The sequence below is a fragment of the Pagrus major genome, chromosome 13, assembly GCF_040436345.1.
Source record: "Pagrus major chromosome 13, Pma_NU_1.0".
Classification (NCBI taxonomy): Eukaryota; Metazoa; Chordata; class Actinopteri; order Spariformes; family Sparidae; genus Pagrus; species Pagrus major.
In genome coordinates this window covers 13,518,176-13,538,086 of record NC_133227.1, presented here as the reverse complement: position 1 = coordinate 13,538,086, position 19,911 = coordinate 13,518,176, and the positions used below count along the sequence as shown (strand labels likewise).

The 19,911-nt window shown below is 41.1% G+C and overlaps 1 protein-coding gene across 3 annotated transcripts in view; it reads right to left on the bottom strand.

Moving 5' to 3' along the window:
- Positions 1-1,756: 1,756 nt before the first annotated feature.
- usp25 (ubiquitin specific peptidase 25) overlaps positions 1,757-19,911 on the bottom strand; it is a 33,899-nt gene continuing 15,744 nt past the window's right edge. For 2 of the 3 annotated variants that reach the window (XM_073479053.1, XM_073479054.1), the window contains 17 exons: positions 19,342-19,418; positions 19,105-19,178; positions 18,017-18,168; positions 16,625-16,752; positions 16,405-16,500; positions 16,052-16,216; positions 14,118-14,356; positions 13,905-13,975; positions 13,582-13,810; positions 12,456-12,722; positions 11,744-11,883; positions 7,978-8,156; positions 7,238-7,316; positions 6,978-7,057; positions 6,525-6,648; positions 4,204-4,396; positions 1,757-2,629 (listed from right to left, as the gene is read on the bottom strand). In XM_073479053.1, coding sequence (XP_073335154.1) covers positions 2,457-2,629; positions 4,204-4,396; positions 6,525-6,648; positions 6,978-7,057; positions 7,238-7,316; positions 7,978-8,156; positions 11,744-11,883; positions 12,456-12,722; positions 13,582-13,810; positions 13,905-13,975; positions 14,118-14,356; positions 16,052-16,216; positions 16,405-16,500; positions 16,625-16,752; positions 18,017-18,168; positions 19,105-19,178; positions 19,342-19,418 — 2,466 coding nt within the window. In that variant the 3' untranslated portion in view covers positions 1,757-2,456. Of the gene's footprint in view, positions 2,630-4,203; positions 4,397-6,524; positions 6,649-6,977; positions 7,058-7,237; positions 7,317-7,977; positions 8,157-9,511; positions 9,608-10,461; positions 10,669-11,743; positions 11,884-12,455; positions 12,723-13,581; positions 13,811-13,904; positions 13,976-14,117; positions 14,357-16,051; positions 16,217-16,404; positions 16,501-16,624; positions 16,753-18,016; positions 18,169-19,104; positions 19,179-19,341; positions 19,419-19,911 lie in introns of all 3 variants that reach the window. The other variant, XM_073479055.1, reaches the window with a different exon arrangement.

Below are 19,911 nucleotides of genomic sequence, written 5' to 3'. Positions count from 1 at the left end.
CTGGTGTCAAGATAAAATAATGGACTGTTACAGAGCAGGTGATGCCTGCTTGTAACCACATCGGTGTAATATAGTGGATAGGATCTAAAAGTTGCTATCTTCCAGACTGATTAGTCTTCATGGTTATAGCTCAGAGTAAAATGCAAAACATGACTCAGTATAATCAAAACAATTTTGAAAATGCCTTTCATTTTACGACCTGCACAATGCTGGTAGCCACGTTTTGAGAATGCTTCTGGAAATGCTTCTTGCCTTCATCACATGGGCTGTTTGTAGTGATCAGTGTTCCCGGAAATTAGTTTTACTTCAGGAAATTAGTCCAAAACTGCATCATTAAAAAAAAACAAACATTCAAAGCAACTCAAATCGAGTCTCGGTTTGGTTTTTTATTCATTCGGCTACATGCTGTTCGCTTTGGAGTTTGTATCCCCACGTTAATGAAAGTCTGATTCTAATAAGCTGCATAATACCAGCTGCATTAACGCAGCAGGACGTCATGAGATTAGAGACTAGGTCTCAGGTTTGATTCATACGTCATGTTACTGTGATTTCGTGGACACTAAACCCCTACACTGTAAAAAGTCATTTCAGAATTAAGTGGAATCAACTTATCTTTTCTAATTAACTTAACATAAATATGTACGTTTTGTTTCAAGTTGATTAAACTTAAAGTTTATAGTTTTTATTTTCAGACCACTTCCAAACTTATAAACATAGAGTTCTTTTAACTTGAAGTCTTTTGGCTTGAAATGAAGAGTTAGACGAATGTAATGTACAGAGTTCAATCAACTCATAGAAATAGGTTTCTAAAGAAACATGATCAGTATATTGGCAGACTTCCCAGCATGCATTGTTTGAGAGGTAAAACTCTCAGGAGTCCCTTCTTTTTATAGTTTGAAGAAAACATCCGTTATGGAAACTTGCTGTGTGTTAAGATAAGTCATGGTTGAAAACATGGTTGCTTTTTTTACACAATAACGGAAAAAATTCTAGCCATGACAGAGGTTAGTATTGAATTCTGCCTTTAGCCCATCACACGTTTGCACTTCTGATCAATTGCTGAGTTGCTTCATGTAATGTCTCCATGCTGATCCTGTGACAGTTAACTCAAAGGAGCTCCTGCTGCTACACTTTGTGTGAAATGAAGAACTGACTCCTCAAAGAAATCATCACATTTAAAAAGATATCCAATTTATTTGTAATGATTGTCAGTGTCAACAGTTGTAGATTCAACTTTATATCTCAGGTTTGTCGAACATGCATTCTCAAGTTCAGTTAACTTTAAATTGTGTTTCACAAAAAAAAAAAAAAAATGTAAAAGATGTCAAACAAACTATTCAGCCGAAATGAGGTTAACTCAAATATCAAAGCAGCAATTGAACTTACACTTAAGTTGAAACAGCCCAAAATTATTTACAGTGTACTTACCTTGTGAACTGTCAGTCACTTTGGCCGTTACCTTAAAGGAAAAGTTCACCCAAAAATGAAAATTAATTCATTATCTACTCACTCCCATGCCGATGGAAAGTCAGGTGAAATTTCGTAGTCCACAAAACATTTCTGGAGCTTCAAAGCAAATCAGAGTTGCAGCATTCGGCATTAATGACTGATTTTTTAATTTTTGGGTGAATTTTTCCTTTAATGTCTCAAATGGAAGAGAATGTTTCACTTGTAACAATGATGTGAAATGCTAAATATAATGTCAGGAGAAGTTATTCTCATGCAAGCAAAGTAAAAATCAACACCAGGCAAAAGATTTGTTTATTTGGCCTAAAAGGGCCATAAATAAAATTTTATTCTCTCGATTTATTAACAAGCCACAGGAAGTCCATGGCTGTCTACCACAGCACTTAAAACATCTCATTCTGGCGCAGTCCACAAAGACATGAGACCCATTTTGAGATACTCTGAGCCGCTGATAAATCTGAAGGCTCTCTTCCTTAACTTCCTTAGAAAAATAAAACAAAACATGGTAATACTGTACCAAACTGGAGGCAGAGCAGCAGGGTGATCCTTTTCACGCAGAGAGGGGTGCTTTAGAAAGGGCTATGAGCGTGGTTGGGGAAGCTTGAATCAAACAGCAACAACAACAATAATAAACTATGAAAAACCCTCAAACTTTTTTTTTGCTAAACTGAAGCAGAATGTGCTTGGCTTTCAACCACCGCATGATTGCCACGGTTTTCCATCAACTTCTCCTCTCATTTCTTTATTCCCTCCCAACAGTCCAACAGTCCGTCCTCTCCTCCTGCCTCCGTCATGTCTTGTTTAAAATAAAAGTGAACTAATATTTATAATGATAAAACCTATAGCAGCAAAAGAGTAACAGAGGAATAACAGCTAGAAGCGAGTGACCCCTGGATTTATAAGGAAGGCATGGGTTAAGAGAGGTCCATGGATTTCTGCCCTGGGTGGGGCCTGTGATAAGGGAGAGGTGTGCTGCCGTCCCTCTGAGCTCATCTCCCCTCGGTGGGCACCCTGCAGACGGCGGCCATGATGCGGCTGAATCGCTCACACAGCTCCAGGGTGGAGTAGGTGGGCAGCTTGGGAGGGTCGTGGAAGCTTTTGATTTCCGTCGAGCAGTCCAGTAACTTGGGGAGGAAGTCAGTCAGCTTTTCCTGGAGGTGGGCTGCCAGCAGGAGGACAGACAGACAGAAAGATGGGAAGTGATTAACTGTACGGGCCTTGCATCACAATGTAGTGAAAGTCTGATTCCAGACACAGGAATCACAGGGTAAATATTTTCAATGTGATATCACAAGTGGTTTCAAAGCATGTTCCACAACAGATACAGATTGTAAAACCCCAGTGAATAGTGGTCTGACTGATAAACTCAGCTTTTCCTGAACAAAGGCCAGCAATAAGGAGAACAGGCTCCCTCTGGACTCTTACTGGAACATACTGATAAAAGCTGAATCCTCTTAAGGACCATTTTTCTACCAATAAATTATTTTCAGGAGTGTTCTCTGAACAATGCTTAGCCATCTGACCCACAATCTAAAAAACGATTCATTGTATGTAGGGCTGCAAATAACCCAAAGCTATTCAGTTTACAAAGATATAAAAGAGAGAAACACTCAAAGTACTCAAATGTGTGGCTGTTTTGATCGAGAAGCGACGCAAACAATTAAACTACTATCAAAATAGCTGCAAATTAATTTTTTTGCATGATCTATATGCAACATCTCCGATACACGCTGATGTGGTGATATGCTGACAGTGAGTCAAAGGGGCAACGTCAAGTCAAAGAGAATATGTTGGAAAAACATTTTGTCCCACTATTTAGCAATAAGCAGCATGAAAACATTTAATAAATGTTTAATATCAAGCCTGCAACCGGTGATTATTTTCATCATCCATTAATTGTTTTCTTGATTAACTTTCTCACATTTGAGAAGCTGGAACTGATGAATATTTTGGCTTTTTTAACATAACTATGACAATTAGTGGATTATTATGACTTGATTCCACCTGTCACATCTCTGTAACCTCACGTGTGCAACGTTCTTTGTTCTGTCCTTCGGGAGCGTTTCAGAAGAGGAGCGTCATGCCTGCCTGTTATTGCTGACTTGTTCTGATTGTGTTTATTTGGTCATTTATTTGGTCATGACAGACCTGCATTACGACATACCCAGTTGAATCTGGGGTTAAAATGGTTGCAGATTAAATACGTTTATGGACTAATCGATTAATCAACTAAATACAGATAACAGATAATGAATGACATTAACACACAGTTGTAGTAATATAAAATCTTCAGTCTTCAATGTTGTACATTAATAAACACTTAAAATGTCTGTATAACCGCTTACATCTACACTACAGTCTGTTATAAACCATTTATAAATGTTTGTATACTGCTTATTAATGTTAAGTAGAGGGAAGGAAAGTAAAGACTTGTGAGGCTATGACTTTCACTGCAGAGGTGACTTCTGCTGGGAAACTCTTAAATCATCTTAAACATTCTATAAAAAATTGTCTCGAGCAGTTTTTCTAGATAAAACAACACTTTACATTTTCAGATTTCCCAGAACAAGTGGAACTGCTTCTCAACCTGGAAGGCATTCTACTGTGTGAACCGAGCAGTGGCCTGATTCTGATGATCTTTGGCAGGGGTACGGGGAATGTACTAGTAACCTAAGACTTCAACTCTCCAGAAATATCTAATAGGCCGAGACTGTTCCTCCTCTCCCAGGGACTCACATTCCATCTCTTGGCCCAGGTAGGAGCACCAGCGGTTCCTCATGTCCTCCACCGCCAGCAGGTCCCTCTCTGTGTCGTGGATCAGCAGCAGAGGGATGCAGGGCACTACCAGCTCGTTCATGATGCCCAGGCCAGTGGTCACCTCCGGTTCTTCTCCTGACTCAAACATGGCAGCCGCTTGCTCGTTTAATTTCTGTGGAGGGGGAGACACTGGTGAATTTTCAGTATGTAAAATTATATGTTTTACATTCATTCCTCTTGCAGCACATGTGATATATAGCTTTAACATTTGCCCAAGGCTGTGGAACAACCGCGCCCAACACTCACACTGTAAAATCTGGAAGTGAATATTTTAAGCTACCATTCTTTGTCTTACACCTTCGATTTTAGGGAAGTAATCAATGCTTTAAGTTTTTGAACTACACATCCCAAATTTAGGGGTTTAGGGTGCATGTAAACGTGAGGTAAGGTAGAGGTAATTAGTTAGCTGTAGGCTACAGCCTGAGATCTGTTTTTTTTTGTGTGCCTATATTTGCTTTGTAAAATTGGCACCACTGAAAATATGCAGAATTAGCTAAAAGTAGTTCTTCTTTGCACTGTCGCCACAGATATACAGACAATTATCACTGCATTACTTTGATACTGAAGTAAACTTGAAAACCTGATGATTCTCAGGCAACTTGCACAATTTTAATGAGCGTCTTTTTTCTGAGTTAGCAGATTTATAAATGGTAATTCAGAGACAGTGATATATTTGAACACTGTGAGTGACACTGAAAATAAAACTATGTGTCTCTAGTCTGTGTGTTCAGACTTGAGTGTTAACTCTGAGAGGGAGGGAGTATGAATTTTGATGCATATTGCAGCAATCGGGTGCTAAGGTTTTCAAAGTAACTTAAAAGCCTCCATGAGCTGTTTGTCACTGTGTGCATGACTAACTTCCTGTTGTTTTTAGAACCCTGGCATGAACCTGTCTCTTTCATCTCATACAGTATCTTTGCCTCATGTCTGTTGCGCCCCCCTCAACTCTCCCCTGGGGAGGCACTGATTCAAGCAGAAAGGCCATGTTGCCCTCATGAACATTCTGGCCAAGAAAATTATTATATATTATTTCAATTTATTTGAAATAGCTTTGTCAAAGAACACACTTTGCCAAGTATGCAATTTATTATATTTGTGTTATATAATTGTTTTTTATGCCAAACAATATTCTTGAGTGTTTTCATCTTTACCACATGATTCATTTCGCTGTTCTTGTTCTATCTAAAGTTTTTCATTTGTTCTAATAGATAAATCCTAGTCAGCTAAAGTACTAACAGTAATCCCACACACATCATTAATATCACATAATATCCTGCAGCCACTGGAACTGAAGTGGATCCTGGCGTTCTGGCATTCATGTGGATACGAGCTTTTCTTCTTGGCCTAAACCACCTTGCTGTCACAGACAAACTCCCTGACCTCCTCTCTGAGGAAACGACACGTTTTTTTTTGCTAGCCAGTTTGGAATCGGGGACTGAGAGGCTGGATTTGCAAAACATCCAAGTACATTAACTGTGTCAATGTTAGCAGTGTTTTCAATTAAAACAAGAGCTGAAGGTAAACAGCTGAGCGGACGCAGCCAGAGGTCCTGGCCAGAGATCTAAGATGACCGATCAGGCTGTGCAGAGCTGAGGTTTGAGGTTAGCTGAGGACACGCTTGTGTCTCATGGTAATGTGTTTACACTCGCTGGCCCTCCTGCTTCCTATTCCCACTCCAATGATTACATTACGAGCACAATGCTGGTGTAAGGTTACTGAGTGCAGCAGCAAGAGGGCTTCTGAGGACCAGTATGAGGCTGATCAGACCAAAATACCCTCGGCCCTAACCAATAATACCAGAGCACAGCCTGGAGCTTGGTGGGGCTGAAATGAAAAGGGGCTCACATCACAACGCTGAAAGGATTTTCATCTGTCAGTATCAGATGAAAAACCTTCAGTGGAATCTTTTGTGGGCTGCGAGCAAGCCAAAGCAATATCTCAGCAAAAGCAATTTGATTATAGTACCACGGCTCAGTATTGAAGGGGAAATGTCTGGCCGTGTTAGTTTTGCTGAGTCACTTTAACAGAGGAAGTTTGATCCAGAGGAAAGGGAGTGACAAAGAAGAGACGGAGATCACAGGGAGAGAACTGCTGGACACAAACACACTCTGTACAGAGCCAATGCCCACTTTGTAAACACTTTGTTTAGCTGAAAAAATATGGCATAAAAGAATAAACATATCCACTCATTTTAATAGTCAATGAAATATATCACTGTGTTGATGCTTGCATTCCCTCACCAGCAAACACTCCCGACGGTAATAACCAAGGAGCTCCTCATCATGCCCTCTGTACAGCCCTTTGGACAAAAGCTCCTTGTTGTACTGGTACGCGTAAATCAGATACATCAGGGCCTCCATGTAACTGGAACGAAAGAGATGCACAGATGTTACTGTCAGATAAAATTGTATCAAAGTTGCACTGAGAACTTGTGTTTGAGTGAGCTGTTTCACCGAAGAAATAAACCTGATGAACTCACTGCACAACTATACAACTGGGAACTGCGCAGACTGTAAGATGCTGCCCTCTGCAGGTGGCATCTTAATATTTACTGGCAGCTACAGATAGGCAATTAACTGAAAATGAATGTGATGTGCAACTCTAAACTGAGTTAAAACTTCACCAAGGTAGTTGGAGACTGAGTTTACCTAACAGTAGGTATGTGGAGAAGCACTAGAAAGGTGTCAACATACTTTGTCTTCTGTGAGAGCTCCAAGCCAGTCACCATGAAGATGGTCATCTCACGGAAATTCCGGTAGACCTGATGCCACATCTGGTTTAAAGAAACAGAAGTTACCATAGGCAAGTGCAGTGAAATTCATATCCAGTCATATTGACTGTCAAATATAGCATAGGCTATAAAGACCATGTATAATACTGCATTAGAGGCAGTACAAAAGGATTCAGATCTACTATATTAGATAAATAGAACCAGGAAGACACCACTGCTGACCTCATATTCATCCATGTTGACCTCCTCTGGCTTAATTAGGTCCAGTTTGGCACGTGCCACATTCATAATGCTCTTACATCTGTGAAGGGAGGTGGGGAGACAGGAAGAGGAAGCGGCGTTAGCAATGAGATGGTGAGTCATTGTGAGGTACTCCAGGAGATGAAAGAGTCCACCCTGCCCCTAGGCCTTAACATGGCCTAATGAATCACTCTTTAGTGCTGAGAGGAGAAGTGAAACACTCCTCCGGAGGCTCCTATTGAGGCCACATGCACACATAAATCTAATTATCTTGCTCAAAATAGAGGAGAAGGGAGAAATCAATTTTTCACTCATGAATATGGATTGAGGCCAACAAGCGTAGTTGAAAATTCTAAGAGATAGTAAGGGGCATTATATACCCTAATGACAAGAGCATTACAATGTTAATAGACAGGGAGTCTTGATATTTGCCAGCAGTATTAAAAGAAAGTCATTACTGGACATGTGTCTCCTAAGATTTTTGTTTGAAAAAAATAATAAAAAAATACAGAAGGAATACCATCAGATCACTGTCTGGTACACAGCGTCAGTATTTGCTGAGGGTAAACCTATATGTTCTGTATGTCAGAGTATAGGTTTCTGCTGCCCTCTGCTGGTCATTTTAAGGAGCTGATCTGATGTAACTTCTTTCAACTGACCAAGTTTTAGACAACAGGAATAAAATCTTATTGTATAACAAAGTTTAAGGCTGTCTACTCTACCTCTCATCAAAGGCCAGGTTCCTGTCAGCAAACTGTGTGAGCAGAGTCCTCTCCAGGATCTTCTTGGGTGCCTGGTTTTGGATGAAGTAGACGATGATGTGCTGCAGTCGGTAGTCATTCTCAGGGGGTGTGTCCTCCTGGGCAAATCTCAGAAGACGAGCATACTCCAGCTTTATGGCCTGACCAGAGAGACAGAGACAGCAGAGTAACGGTTACAAACTCTGAATAAGGTTGAGGTAGTATGTGACATGGATACTACTACTGACTTGGGTCCTCTTAAAGGGTAACTCCCCACAACCTGTAAACACACTTCAATGAGTATTTGGTGGAGTACTACTACATATGTGAAAAAAGTAGTATAAAACCTTTTGTGGCTCCAGAGGAAGTTGAATGTAATCTGTTACATCCTCCAGTGATGTCACTCAGTGCAGTTACATTGTGGGTAATGCTGGATGCAGCTTTCGAAAAGTAGTCCTCTGGTCTTGCATTGCAGTCACTAACACCAACATGTTGGACTTATTATGGAAATAAGATCAAAATTGATACAGCAGAACCAGAGATATCACCTTTTTTTTTTAATATAGATATCACACATTCTTCTTACTTTAAAAAACCTGCCGCCTACATTACCCACAATGCCACTGAGTGACATCACTGGAGGCACTTTATCAAATAACATGCAGCTTCCTCTGGAGCCACAAAATGTTTTATACAACTTTTTTCACATATGCAGTAGTACTCCCCAAGACACACTTTAATGTGGAAAATTGGTTACGCTTTGAGTTCAGAACTATAGGGCAACCTGCAAAGGCTTGCAGTTAAATGAATTTAAGACATGATTGTTTTCATCATATTACAAATTTGGAGTTGATTTATGAAGTCACAATGCACTCAAGAGTTAGATGCAAACACAACGTAACTTCTACAAATTGGTACATGATTCATAAAAATATCAAATATTTTAAGGTGGGCACACACATTCACTCAATCTCATATGCTCTACTCTCTCAGAACTGGAAAACTGTTACATACGCAATCTAACAAGATTATTCTTGAGATAGTCTATTTAGGGGAATCTTTATCATCACATTATTGGCTTCTATTAGATTTGAAATGTATCTTTTTCTTTCACCTCACTACACATCGGCCTTCATGAGAAATGGTATATAGAACCATCACATCTATCCTAAAGTTTACTTTTTCACTGCTGAGATTTGAAAGTTCAAAGCTAGACGATTTTGGCAACATAGGAGGTCCTGACTTGATGTGGTTGATTTAAATATTCAATGTGCTGCCCAAAAAGTTAGGAAGTTTAGAGCTGAGTAGCTGCACAGCACATGTCTGAGTTACTCTGTTGAATTACAGTGACTGTAGTAGTTACTAAATACTGTAAGTGTTTTATCCATCTTACTGCACTGTAAAAAAAAAGTACAAAGGAGAAGACCAAGAAACACATACACAGAAGAGAAGGTGGATGGAGGTTAAGTTGGTGAATGAGTGGAATGAAGAAAGGTAAAGGAGAGATAGTGTGTACCTTAAAAAAGGCTGCCTCAGGCCCATTCTTTTCATATACGTTGCTGGTTTTGCCAATGGCCATAATTATACCCTGCATGTTGGGGGTCATCATCGCCTGCCCAGGAAGCAGGAACCATGTTAAACACAACAACAGGTCCTTGTGACGAGCCGAGCAAGGTCGACCACTATGTTATGCGCTCTGAGGCGCTACAATAAAGCATACCACAGTCAGGGCATGCTAGACATCACTCAGCAGTCCATGCATTGGTTAGAGTGACACTATTGTGAGGGACACAGCCAGTCAGTTCAATGGCACAATGCACAACCCTCACAAGGATAATGTGTGAAAACCAAGGCAGCCATGTGACAGCTGTGTGTGACAGATAGCCAACAGTGCGGGGGGACAGGCTGGAATACTAACAACAGCAGCAACTCTACACTCAGACCATACTGACCTACATCTACTGCTGTTAACAAGGCAACCCAAAAGAAAAACAAACTATGAACCATGATAACTGCATGAAATCTGTACAAACCATCATTAACATCCCCTGGAATTGCATTCGGTTTTATATACAGGCCAAACATACAACAGCTTATTCAAATCACAACATGAGCCTGCGTTCTTGTCTTTTTCGATGTAAGAGTGACTTGTGTGAAGCAGCAGACTTAAACTTTCTGCAAAAGGTCAACCTGCCTCTGTGCCAAGATGCAGACCGGCTCAAGAAGAGACTTTTCACACAAGAGTAATGCAGAAAGGCCACCAAAGAGGTCAGGCTTATTGCGCAGCTTTTTCAGCCTCAAGCCAATCCAGAAATATGTTGGCGTCAAGTGTCAGATTTTCTCAGGTGTGAAAAACCTTCGTGTAGAGCCATGTGAATGGGCAATGATGCTCTCACTCAATATATCAAACAGGCACAGACTTGTCAGCACAACAAGGGGGAGAAGGTTTGTCTGTGCGAGAGCTACCTCGTCATCATACCCCCCCTCTTCTGACTCAATGACAAAGGTCCCCACATTAGGAATGGCCACCTCTACGGTACGCTGGCCAGGGGACTCATCGTCCGTGACCAGGTCAGGAGGAGGGGTGGAGGGGGTGCTCACCTGGACCTCAGGCTGAGGGGAGGTGGGAGGGGGAAGAGACTGTAGAGAGAATGGGACAGAAAGGATAGAGGACTGATGGAAAGGTGAGGAACATTAAATGTAGAGAAAAGATACAGTGAAATATTATAAAGAATACAACGCATTTTATACCTGAACACCACAAGATATGATGTGGTTTTCTCAAAAGACTGACATATTCTCATTGGCTGTTAAAGACTGGGCTTGACAGATCAAATAACTTTTAATCCTTGTTCAGACTCACTGGGAACAATTGTGGACACGGTGTTGGAAACTAGAATAAGCTTGAAATGGGTTTAAAGGATAGTTTCAGATTTTTTCAAGCATGTCTTAAAACAACACTCACACACTCACACCATGTGTGTGATAATTCATTTTGTTGCTGAGTGAGGGGTAAGTGCTCCCCCTCTCTATACTAGCTGTGAAGAGCTCCCTTCCCAACACAGTTCAAATGTAAAAAAAATGTAACAAATGGGGGACAAAGTCCATATATTGCTTTCCGTGCATAAAATGCATTCTGAAGGTCAGCTAGGTCAACTAGGTGTTGTTATAGTATTTTTATTATAAGTTCCCTGTTTGTGGTACCGTTCCTCAAAGCAGCTCAGCAAGGAAAGAAGACTGTTTTGAAAAATGTCGAAACCATCCTTTAGACCTGCATTAACGGTGGGGTGAGCAATCCTGGAGAGAGATAGTTGATTGTTGAACGTCATTCCCCGCATTTAACTGTATTTTTGGTCGCTTGGGGGCAGCAGGCAGAAGCTGAACACAACACAACAGAAACATTCTGTATTAGCATCTTTAAAAGTTGATGATGAACTTGTTAGCAACCAGCAGTAACAGAACAACATTATCATTCATTTTCAGTTGTGTTTCTGACCAGCTGGCGAATGTATGTACAATATTCTCCTTGTTATGGATCTCTTTAGTTTCCATCAACTACTGAGACAAATATCTGGATCTTTACCTGCTAAATTCTACACTATGTTGACCAGCTAGTCCCTAACTTTGTTCTGCTATATGATCCTAGGCAGGTAGTGAACAGTGGACTTCAAGTTTTTTTGCTGAAAAAACAGCAGCCTACTGCGTCTCTATGAGAGTGTGGTGTGCTGTTTTTGCATGTTTTACATACAGCATTTAACAATGCTTCGGGGCTCCTCTCCTCCTGTTCAGCAGCAGCCCTGGAGATGGCCCGCTCGGTGTCCTCCTGCAGATGCTTGGAGTCATTTGTAGGTGATGGCTGCTCCATGTACTCTGGATCCTGCTGGGGTACTGCAGGATGACAATGACAACATTAGAGAAATGCACAAATGCATGATACTTTACGTTTCAAAAGTACACAAATTTATCTGGAGAAATTAACCATAGTATTTACCAGTATCGAGGATTGCATGTAAAAAGTTCTGATTTTTTGACAACCCTAAATTAAAATTAAGTTGAGCTTTTTTACAGTGTGTCTGCATTAATCTATCAATTGGTTTCCATTATATGTTTATTTGAATAAATGAACAACCCAATAACAAACAGCTTTTACTGCCTAATTTAGTCAATCGACACACTACAATTCAATATAAATACATCCGAGTGCTCCGGGCTGAAACATCTTATTTTCATACAGCCAGCACAGGTCACACCCTTTGCTGTGATATACTGTATATATTGCATACAATCTTATAGACAATAACATGTCAAAGGGAGTTAGAGTTGTAAGGCTGCACAACGTCATTTCCTCGTCTGTTTGTAACTCTCTAGGGAACAAGAGTTTTTTCTGTATATATATTCCTACCAAGTATTGATTCTCAATTAAGTATTCTACTCTGTATTCTGAGCGCCATGACCCTAACCTGCGTTGTCTGGAGGGCTGGACTCAATACTCATGGGCTGAGGGGAAGATGAAGAAGTGGAGATGCTGGATGCTGCCGAGGCAGCTGCAGCAGCTGCGGCTGCGGCCAGGGCCAGCTTCTCCTGCTGGGCCTTGCGGGCCTGCAGAGCATCCCACTCCTCAATCTCCTTGTCAAACAGCTCGTTGTCCTCCTTCACATACTGCTTCAGGTCAGGAGGCAGTTTGTCCATGCCGCTGAGTATCTGTCCTGTTTCTTTATCGAACTCTTCTGCACAGACAACAGAAGGAGACAATGAACAATCTCTTCAGCATCAGTGGCTTTTTAAATGTATGTTTTGTATAAACTCTTTCAACAGACAGGACTTACTATTTACTTATATTGCTATACTTAAAACACACACACACACAAAAAAAAATTGCTTTTGTTATCGACACCACCACTACATAAATTGAGAAGATGAAAACTGTCCTTTGACTAGAACTCAAGTCTGAGCTGGTCCTCCAGGACAAATTGTAGTGCAAAGTCTGAGTGGAATCAGCTTCACTACTTTGATTTAACTGAGTCAACAGAAAACAAATATTGGACATAAATTCATAAATGAATATAAAATCAATGTGGAGAACATCAAAAATAACTAAATGACTTTTCCAGATCTAATGGTTCAAGTGGACTAGTGGACGCCTTTAGCAAGTTTTATCATTAAGGTTTTTGAGTGTTGTTTATTTATCTGTTCTAGCTTTTCAAACTATTTGTACACAGATAATAATGAGAAACTGCTTTTTTTTTTTAATTGAGGAAGACCATCAAACTCTACGCCAACTACTTCCACATCCAAAGGTATGAGATTATGTGATAACCAACAAGGAAATAAGATCCAAGTGATGAAATAAGCTGTAGAAATCAGTGATTAAAAGGTTAACCAAGACATAATGTTCATATGATGACATGAATGAATCAGTCCTTCACCTGACAAATAAGTGGCAGATGTTCTATTTTGGCCTGTAACCGTGACCGAGTCAAATACATGCTTTTGAGAAAAATGGCTGGAGTAATAAACAAAAACAATTCCGACAACTGTGCATGAAAGATACACCCTACTACTAGCTAGACCTTGGACAATGTGTACCTTCTATGAGAAAGGGCTTCTTGTCGTTGATATACATGAGACAGTAGGCACTGGCATTGCGGTAGCCTCCGAACGAGTCCCTGACAAGCTCCTCCCAGGACGACTTAGTGACAGAGATGTCGTTGTACTTCATCCAGCAACGCTGATGTGGGTCATAGATATAAGCCCAGTAGTGACCTGCATTAGCCTGGCCTTCATGAACCAGCACTGCGTGAAGCCGGTATGGAACCTGGAACAACACAAAGGAGATTTAAATACTGATTAACACATGGAGCAGTTGACATGACTTTTTGTATTGCTCATTACAGAAAAGTGCTGCTCACCTGCATCATAGATTTGTCAGAGTACATCAGCTCAATGGTTCTATGGATTCTGGTTATACTGCCCTGCAGATCTGTTGGGAAGGACATCATATACAATCTATCAGTAAGTGCCAATATAATGTTTACTTTATCAGTATTACTTGTCTTCAAGGTGAAGCCACCACAACAGAGATGATCATAAGACAGCTGCAAATGGGAGACAGTTAGACCTACCACGGGTGTCATTTTCCACTTCACTCCTCCAGCGATGCAAGCAGCCCTCGAGCACCCTCAACTCCTCTTCAGTTATGTGGCGTGGGGCAGGGTGCATGGGAAGGTCGGGAGGTAGCCGGGACTGGGTAAAAGGCTTATGGATGGGCACTCTCTGCTGCTGGGCTGCAGTGGGAGCTGTAGTGGGACCTGAGGCAGGGCCTGAGCTCTCTAGAGGAGGCAAGGAGTCCTGCTCGGCTGTGCTGCAGGGTGAGAGACACAGTATAAAAGGTAAAACCTCAAAAAATATATCAAAAAGGGTCTGGTGAAGTAAAACCAATACCAGCCTTTTGCAGGTTAAATTGATGAAAAACAAAATCCTATTCAGGTTCGGGGCTCAAAGCACAAATCCCCCCAGAAAGTGTTGACACTGCTACTGAGGTTAACTAAGGGCAGTGTGGGCACAGCATGTGCTCTAAGCTGTTCAAAGCACCTCAGTGCAGTTTGAGAGGTATGCAACTTTGTGGTTTATAAAGTACAAGTAGACAGGGTGTGTGTTAAGACATGTTAAATGTTGTTCAAATCCCAATTTTTCAGCAAACACGTACGGCATTTCCACTGCTCGTTGCAGTATTATTATCATTTAATTAATCTAACAGTTTAACAAGACTAAGAGTCTACAGCCATGCTAGTGGATCTGTGACTTTCTTACTTTGAGCTAAAGCTTCCATGCTCATGATGACAATACTAACATGCTGATTTAAAGCATGTGTAATGTTAACTGCTAAACACAAAGAACAGCCGAGGCTGATGGGGAAAATCATTAGATTTGCAAGTAGTCAGTTATAAACTAAAGTATAACAAAAATTCTAAGCTTGACCTGATGCTGTATGAAAAGTCAGGGGATGACCAAAGTGAGAAGGGCATGCATGTCTGCACATTTTCATGGCAATAGTCTAATAGTTTACACAACATACTTCATATAAACTCAAAAATATCAACCTGCTCGTGGAATAAGACAAAGTTAGAGGCCAGTTAGTGAACATTGTTGAGCATTAGGCAGCTAAAGAGACGGATATTTCCCTTAAGAAGTGGTAGAGACCACAGTAAGGACCAAAAATCAAGAGTTAAAAGAGAGTTAATGGACTAACAGTGTGTCAATGCTGTATTCACAACCTTTTTCTGCTGCCCTCAAGTGACATTGCAGGTTATTGCACTGTTTAAATAAGTGACAGAAATGTTAAAGAGTTACTCCAACATTTTTTTACACATTAAAATGTGTACAGGTCTTGAGGAGTACTAGTGCATATGCGAAAAAAGCATTAAAAAGCTTTTTGTGGCTCCAGAGGAAGCTGCATGTAATCTGATAAATTGCCTCCAGTGGTGTTACTCAGTGGCTTAGTTGCATTGTGGGTTATAGAATGGAAAATCTTCTACACTCAACACTACTTTTTTCAGATATGTATAAGTACACCCCAAGGCCTGTGAACATACTTTAACTAGTAAAATTAGATTTGGAGGCAGATTTTAGCGAAGTCTGTCCAGGTGAACATCTTTCTGTCATAACGCCTGACAGTGTAACATCCCCTGCAGACTAGTGTAAGGTATTTTTCCTGTAATCTTTGCAACTGGCTTGTTCACATGAATATGCACATACTCATGAAGAGCCAGCATTCATCAATTCAACGGGCAATGATGACAAATTTGCTCAATTCGGAGGGCCGGCTGTATCCGACTTGAAATACTTGTATAAGCACGCCTCACAAAAAGTAATAGGGGTTTAGGATAAGAATGTGAAAATGATCTCGCATTAGGCCCGTTGTTTCCCTGTTTGCACCATCTCTTCATCCATCTCCTTTATCTTCACCTGCTTCCTGTTCCTGAAACTAACAGAGCAAATGATGGAAAAGGGGAGAAGCAGCGACAACAAACAGCAGGCCATCTGTTATGAAACTTGCCTTGGTGGGGGCAGCTGTTGTCCTGTTGTGCCACCGGGGGGTGCTGATGAGTCAATGTCTTCCACAGGGGAAGTGCACACTGGCTTACTGGAGGCAAACTCCATGGCATACTGGAGGACATCTGCCAGAGGAAACCTCTTGGGGCCTGAGCCATAACTCAGATACCTGAGAGAGAACAGAGAGGAAGTGAGTGTGTCAAAGAGATGCAGGGAAGCCGAGGGAGAGAGAAGAATAGAGGGCATAATGACAGATAAAGAGAGGACACGGTCAGAGAGCAAAATTACTCTCCATGGCTATCTAGAGAGCTTTGTTGACCTTGGCTAAATAAACACGTATAGTTGGATGAGTAGTACCTCTCCAGTCGCTGCTGAAGCAGTGTCAGATGCTCTTTCAGCCTCCGGATCTCCTCTCTCTTGATCCTGGTTATTTCCCTGTTCCTGTCCATGTACCTAACAACACAAACACCACAGCAGAGGCTTCAGTTTTTAAGTGCTTTGAGATTAATAGCTTATATCCTGCAGAGACAAATACTGTAGAATCTACAATAAAGGCCGGTGCTAATATTTCTGTTACCTGTCCATGTAGAGCATAGAGGGGAACTCCAGCTTGTTGTGGATCTTCTCAGGTCGTCCCAGTGCTTGGTTAAATTCAAATCTTGACAGTTCAAAGGTCAACACAGGAGGGAGTTCTGTAAACCAGTGCTGAAAGAAAATTGGAGGTTGATCTTGAGATTAATTCTGTTATCATTTTCCCTTGAGAGTAGAGTTTCTCAAACATTCACCTGTCACAGATCCCTTTAACAACATTTAGTTTGCAATATCCCCATTAGACAAGATTTGTTTTGGCTGCAGATTTTGATTTGACCTGAAATTTAACATGATATGGAGGCATAACTATTAAGTATCCAGTTCATTTTAATTCATTTCTTAATTTAGGAACAACTCCTTCTTTACCACCTCTCTTGCCCTGCATTACACTGTTTGGTAAGCGATTAGTATTCGCTATTCAGGTGACAATGGGAGCTTGACATTTGGTGACATACTGCGTTCTGCAATTTCTATCCTGTACTTTGTATGTCAGGATTTTACACAGACCACCCCCTGTCAAACACTTCAACAGAGAGCAGAGGACAGAGAAACTGACAGGATAGGTTGCTTGTGTGACCATAATTTACAACAAAACCATATTTTTCACAAGAACCTATAAAATGCTCCAGGTTATTACAAATTTAGAACCAGTTCCAATTCAAAACAAGTGTTTGGGGAGCATCCCTGGCCAAATATTTTTTTTTAGATTTGCACATTTTAATTTTCACTCACATGTGCAAGAGCCCTGCATATATTAATCATCACCTAACTCTTTTTGTGATTACAGGCTTATCACCTCTGCTAACAATTTCCCTGGGGGAAACCCTGTATTCCTGTATGATGTGGATGAAACGTCACTCCCGCTCCGTCTCTGATGCTCACTTGTGATGATGGCAGGGGCTTTTCCAGAGGGCTTGGTGCCATACTCATCTGTGCACTGACCTGGTAATTAGCTGCTCCCAGCTGCTGTGGGACAGTGTTCGGGAAGGCTACAGCTAACCAGAGGTCAAACCCAGAATAGCACACGTGTCACATAAGGGCAAGGAGGGCAACCCTTTGGAGAAGATCCAACACATAAGCCCTAACTATTTAACCTGACCTGACTTCTTTTGTAAAGAGTGCTACTGATGGGCGGTGACTGATAGTTGTTTTGTGAAAGTGTTTAGTCTTTGACTTGGTGTTGGGCCTCAATAAAATATGTATGACACACCACAAGGCTATTAAAATAATTTCTATGAAGCACAAACAATCTTTGTATTACTTGTATACACATCTGAGAATGAAAACAAAACACAATTCATTTTGGTTTGTCTAACTTCTCAAAATGTCCTGAGCATTTCAATGGAAACAACTGTTGGCATTCTGCTTTGGCACTGACCTCTTGTCCAGACCTGGCAGAGTTCTCTGCTGAGTGCAGGGACTCGATCTCGCCCTCTATCATTGCTGCCTCAAGACATTCGTGGAGATCCTTGAAGCCATTTACCTGCAGAGGGTACTGCCCAAACATCTCTGTGTTTTCAAACTTTTTACCTGTGAAATTACAAACATAGAATGGACATGAAATTGTAATTAATCAGTGTTGTAAAAAGTACTGAAAAGTCATACTTGAAGTAAAAAGATATCTTGCTAAAATATTACTTTATTTACAGCCACCCATACAAAAAGTACTTCGTAAAAAATACTCCATACTATTTTAAGTATCAAAAGTAAAAGTAAATGTAAATTATACATTTATTTATATGTTGAGTATGTGGCTAAATTATTATTATTGGCCTGGCTGATCACTGGAACTTATATTCAGCATTTCCCTTGCTATTGAAATCTGTTTGTTTTCCATCACTGTAATTAATAATTAATAAAAGATCCTAATTGCTGACCTAACTGAAAGAAGGCTAGGGTTAAGGTGTGTCCTTATACATCATGTAGGTCAGAGGTGTGCCAGGCGTGACAGAAGAGTTGGACAAGCAAAGACCGTGAAAGTAAAAGCAATAACGAGCCATTTCACACTCGTTTGCATCCAAGCTGATTTTCACTTGTTCAGCAGTCACTCACTCATCATTACACAGCTGCACAGACCTCCCTGCATAAACTACTGATGAGAAGCCCAAAAAAAGGGAAAGGGGGGAGTTGCTAGCGGACATGCAGATGAGGCATTAAGGTCATTTTACGAGCAGCAGAGTCCACTGGCCCAGCTTTTGGTGGCTCTGGGCCAGTATTGTCATGCATAATAAGCGCAATGTCAATCAGCCATCAAGGTCTTCCACGATCAATGCAACCGCTCTCCTCTTTTACATGGAGCACATCTCATTAAGACAAGGTCACCTTTCATTACTAGGGGCAAGGACTTGCTTACTTTCTGGCTGCAGCAATCAGACCATGCTAATGCTTTATTTCTCTGTGATTCTCTAGCTGCCCCTCACTTTTTCTCTTGTGTTGTATTGGTGTTAACTGAAAACCTCAACTCACCTTCCAGGACACCCACAGCAAGGAAGCGACCGTAGAAAAGCTCCACCATGGGGTTCTTTGGCTTCTCACCCTCCCTGCAGGCAAAAAAGATGGTGTTCAAAAACATAGTTCAAAGTTGTTGACAGACATCTTTGATTCAGTTCCAAGTAAAGAATGTACCTGACTAATTTGACTCAGTCACACCAACAGGCATTTGTCTACTGCTTGTGACCTCGAGATATAAAGAGCTGTGGTTACCTGTCTTCTTCAGCCTTCATCTGGAATGCATCCTCCAGCCAGTCCAGCAGCTTGTGGGTGAACTCGCTCACATCCTGCTGTTGATCAAAGCACAGACGTACATAAAAAATGACCAATTACGGGACTGCCTTTGGGAAACAGAGGTCACAGAGTCAAACTACAAGACTTAACTGCACCTACAAGCAATCAAGTCCAAGTCAGTCCAATCAGTCAAATCAATGCCATGTCTGTCATGTGCTGATGTACACTGAGCTTTGGATAAAAGATGACTCGTCTTAGCAGAGGAGTTCACTGACAGCTGAACTTCAAAGGGGACCTGCATGACACAAGGCCACCATCTCAGACATCAATGCCCTTTGATAATACAGGCCAATGCCGATCCAACCTGACTAATACACGGAGTAGTGACATGACTGATGAGTACAGAGGCCAGAGGACTGACCTCAGTTAACCTCTGCAGTGACACAGGCTTAGTGCAAATGCTTATGTAAGGAGAACAACAGAACAGTTTGTACATTTGACATGTGTATGTCACGTTATAGGATATATGCACAAAACAGCTAACTCGAT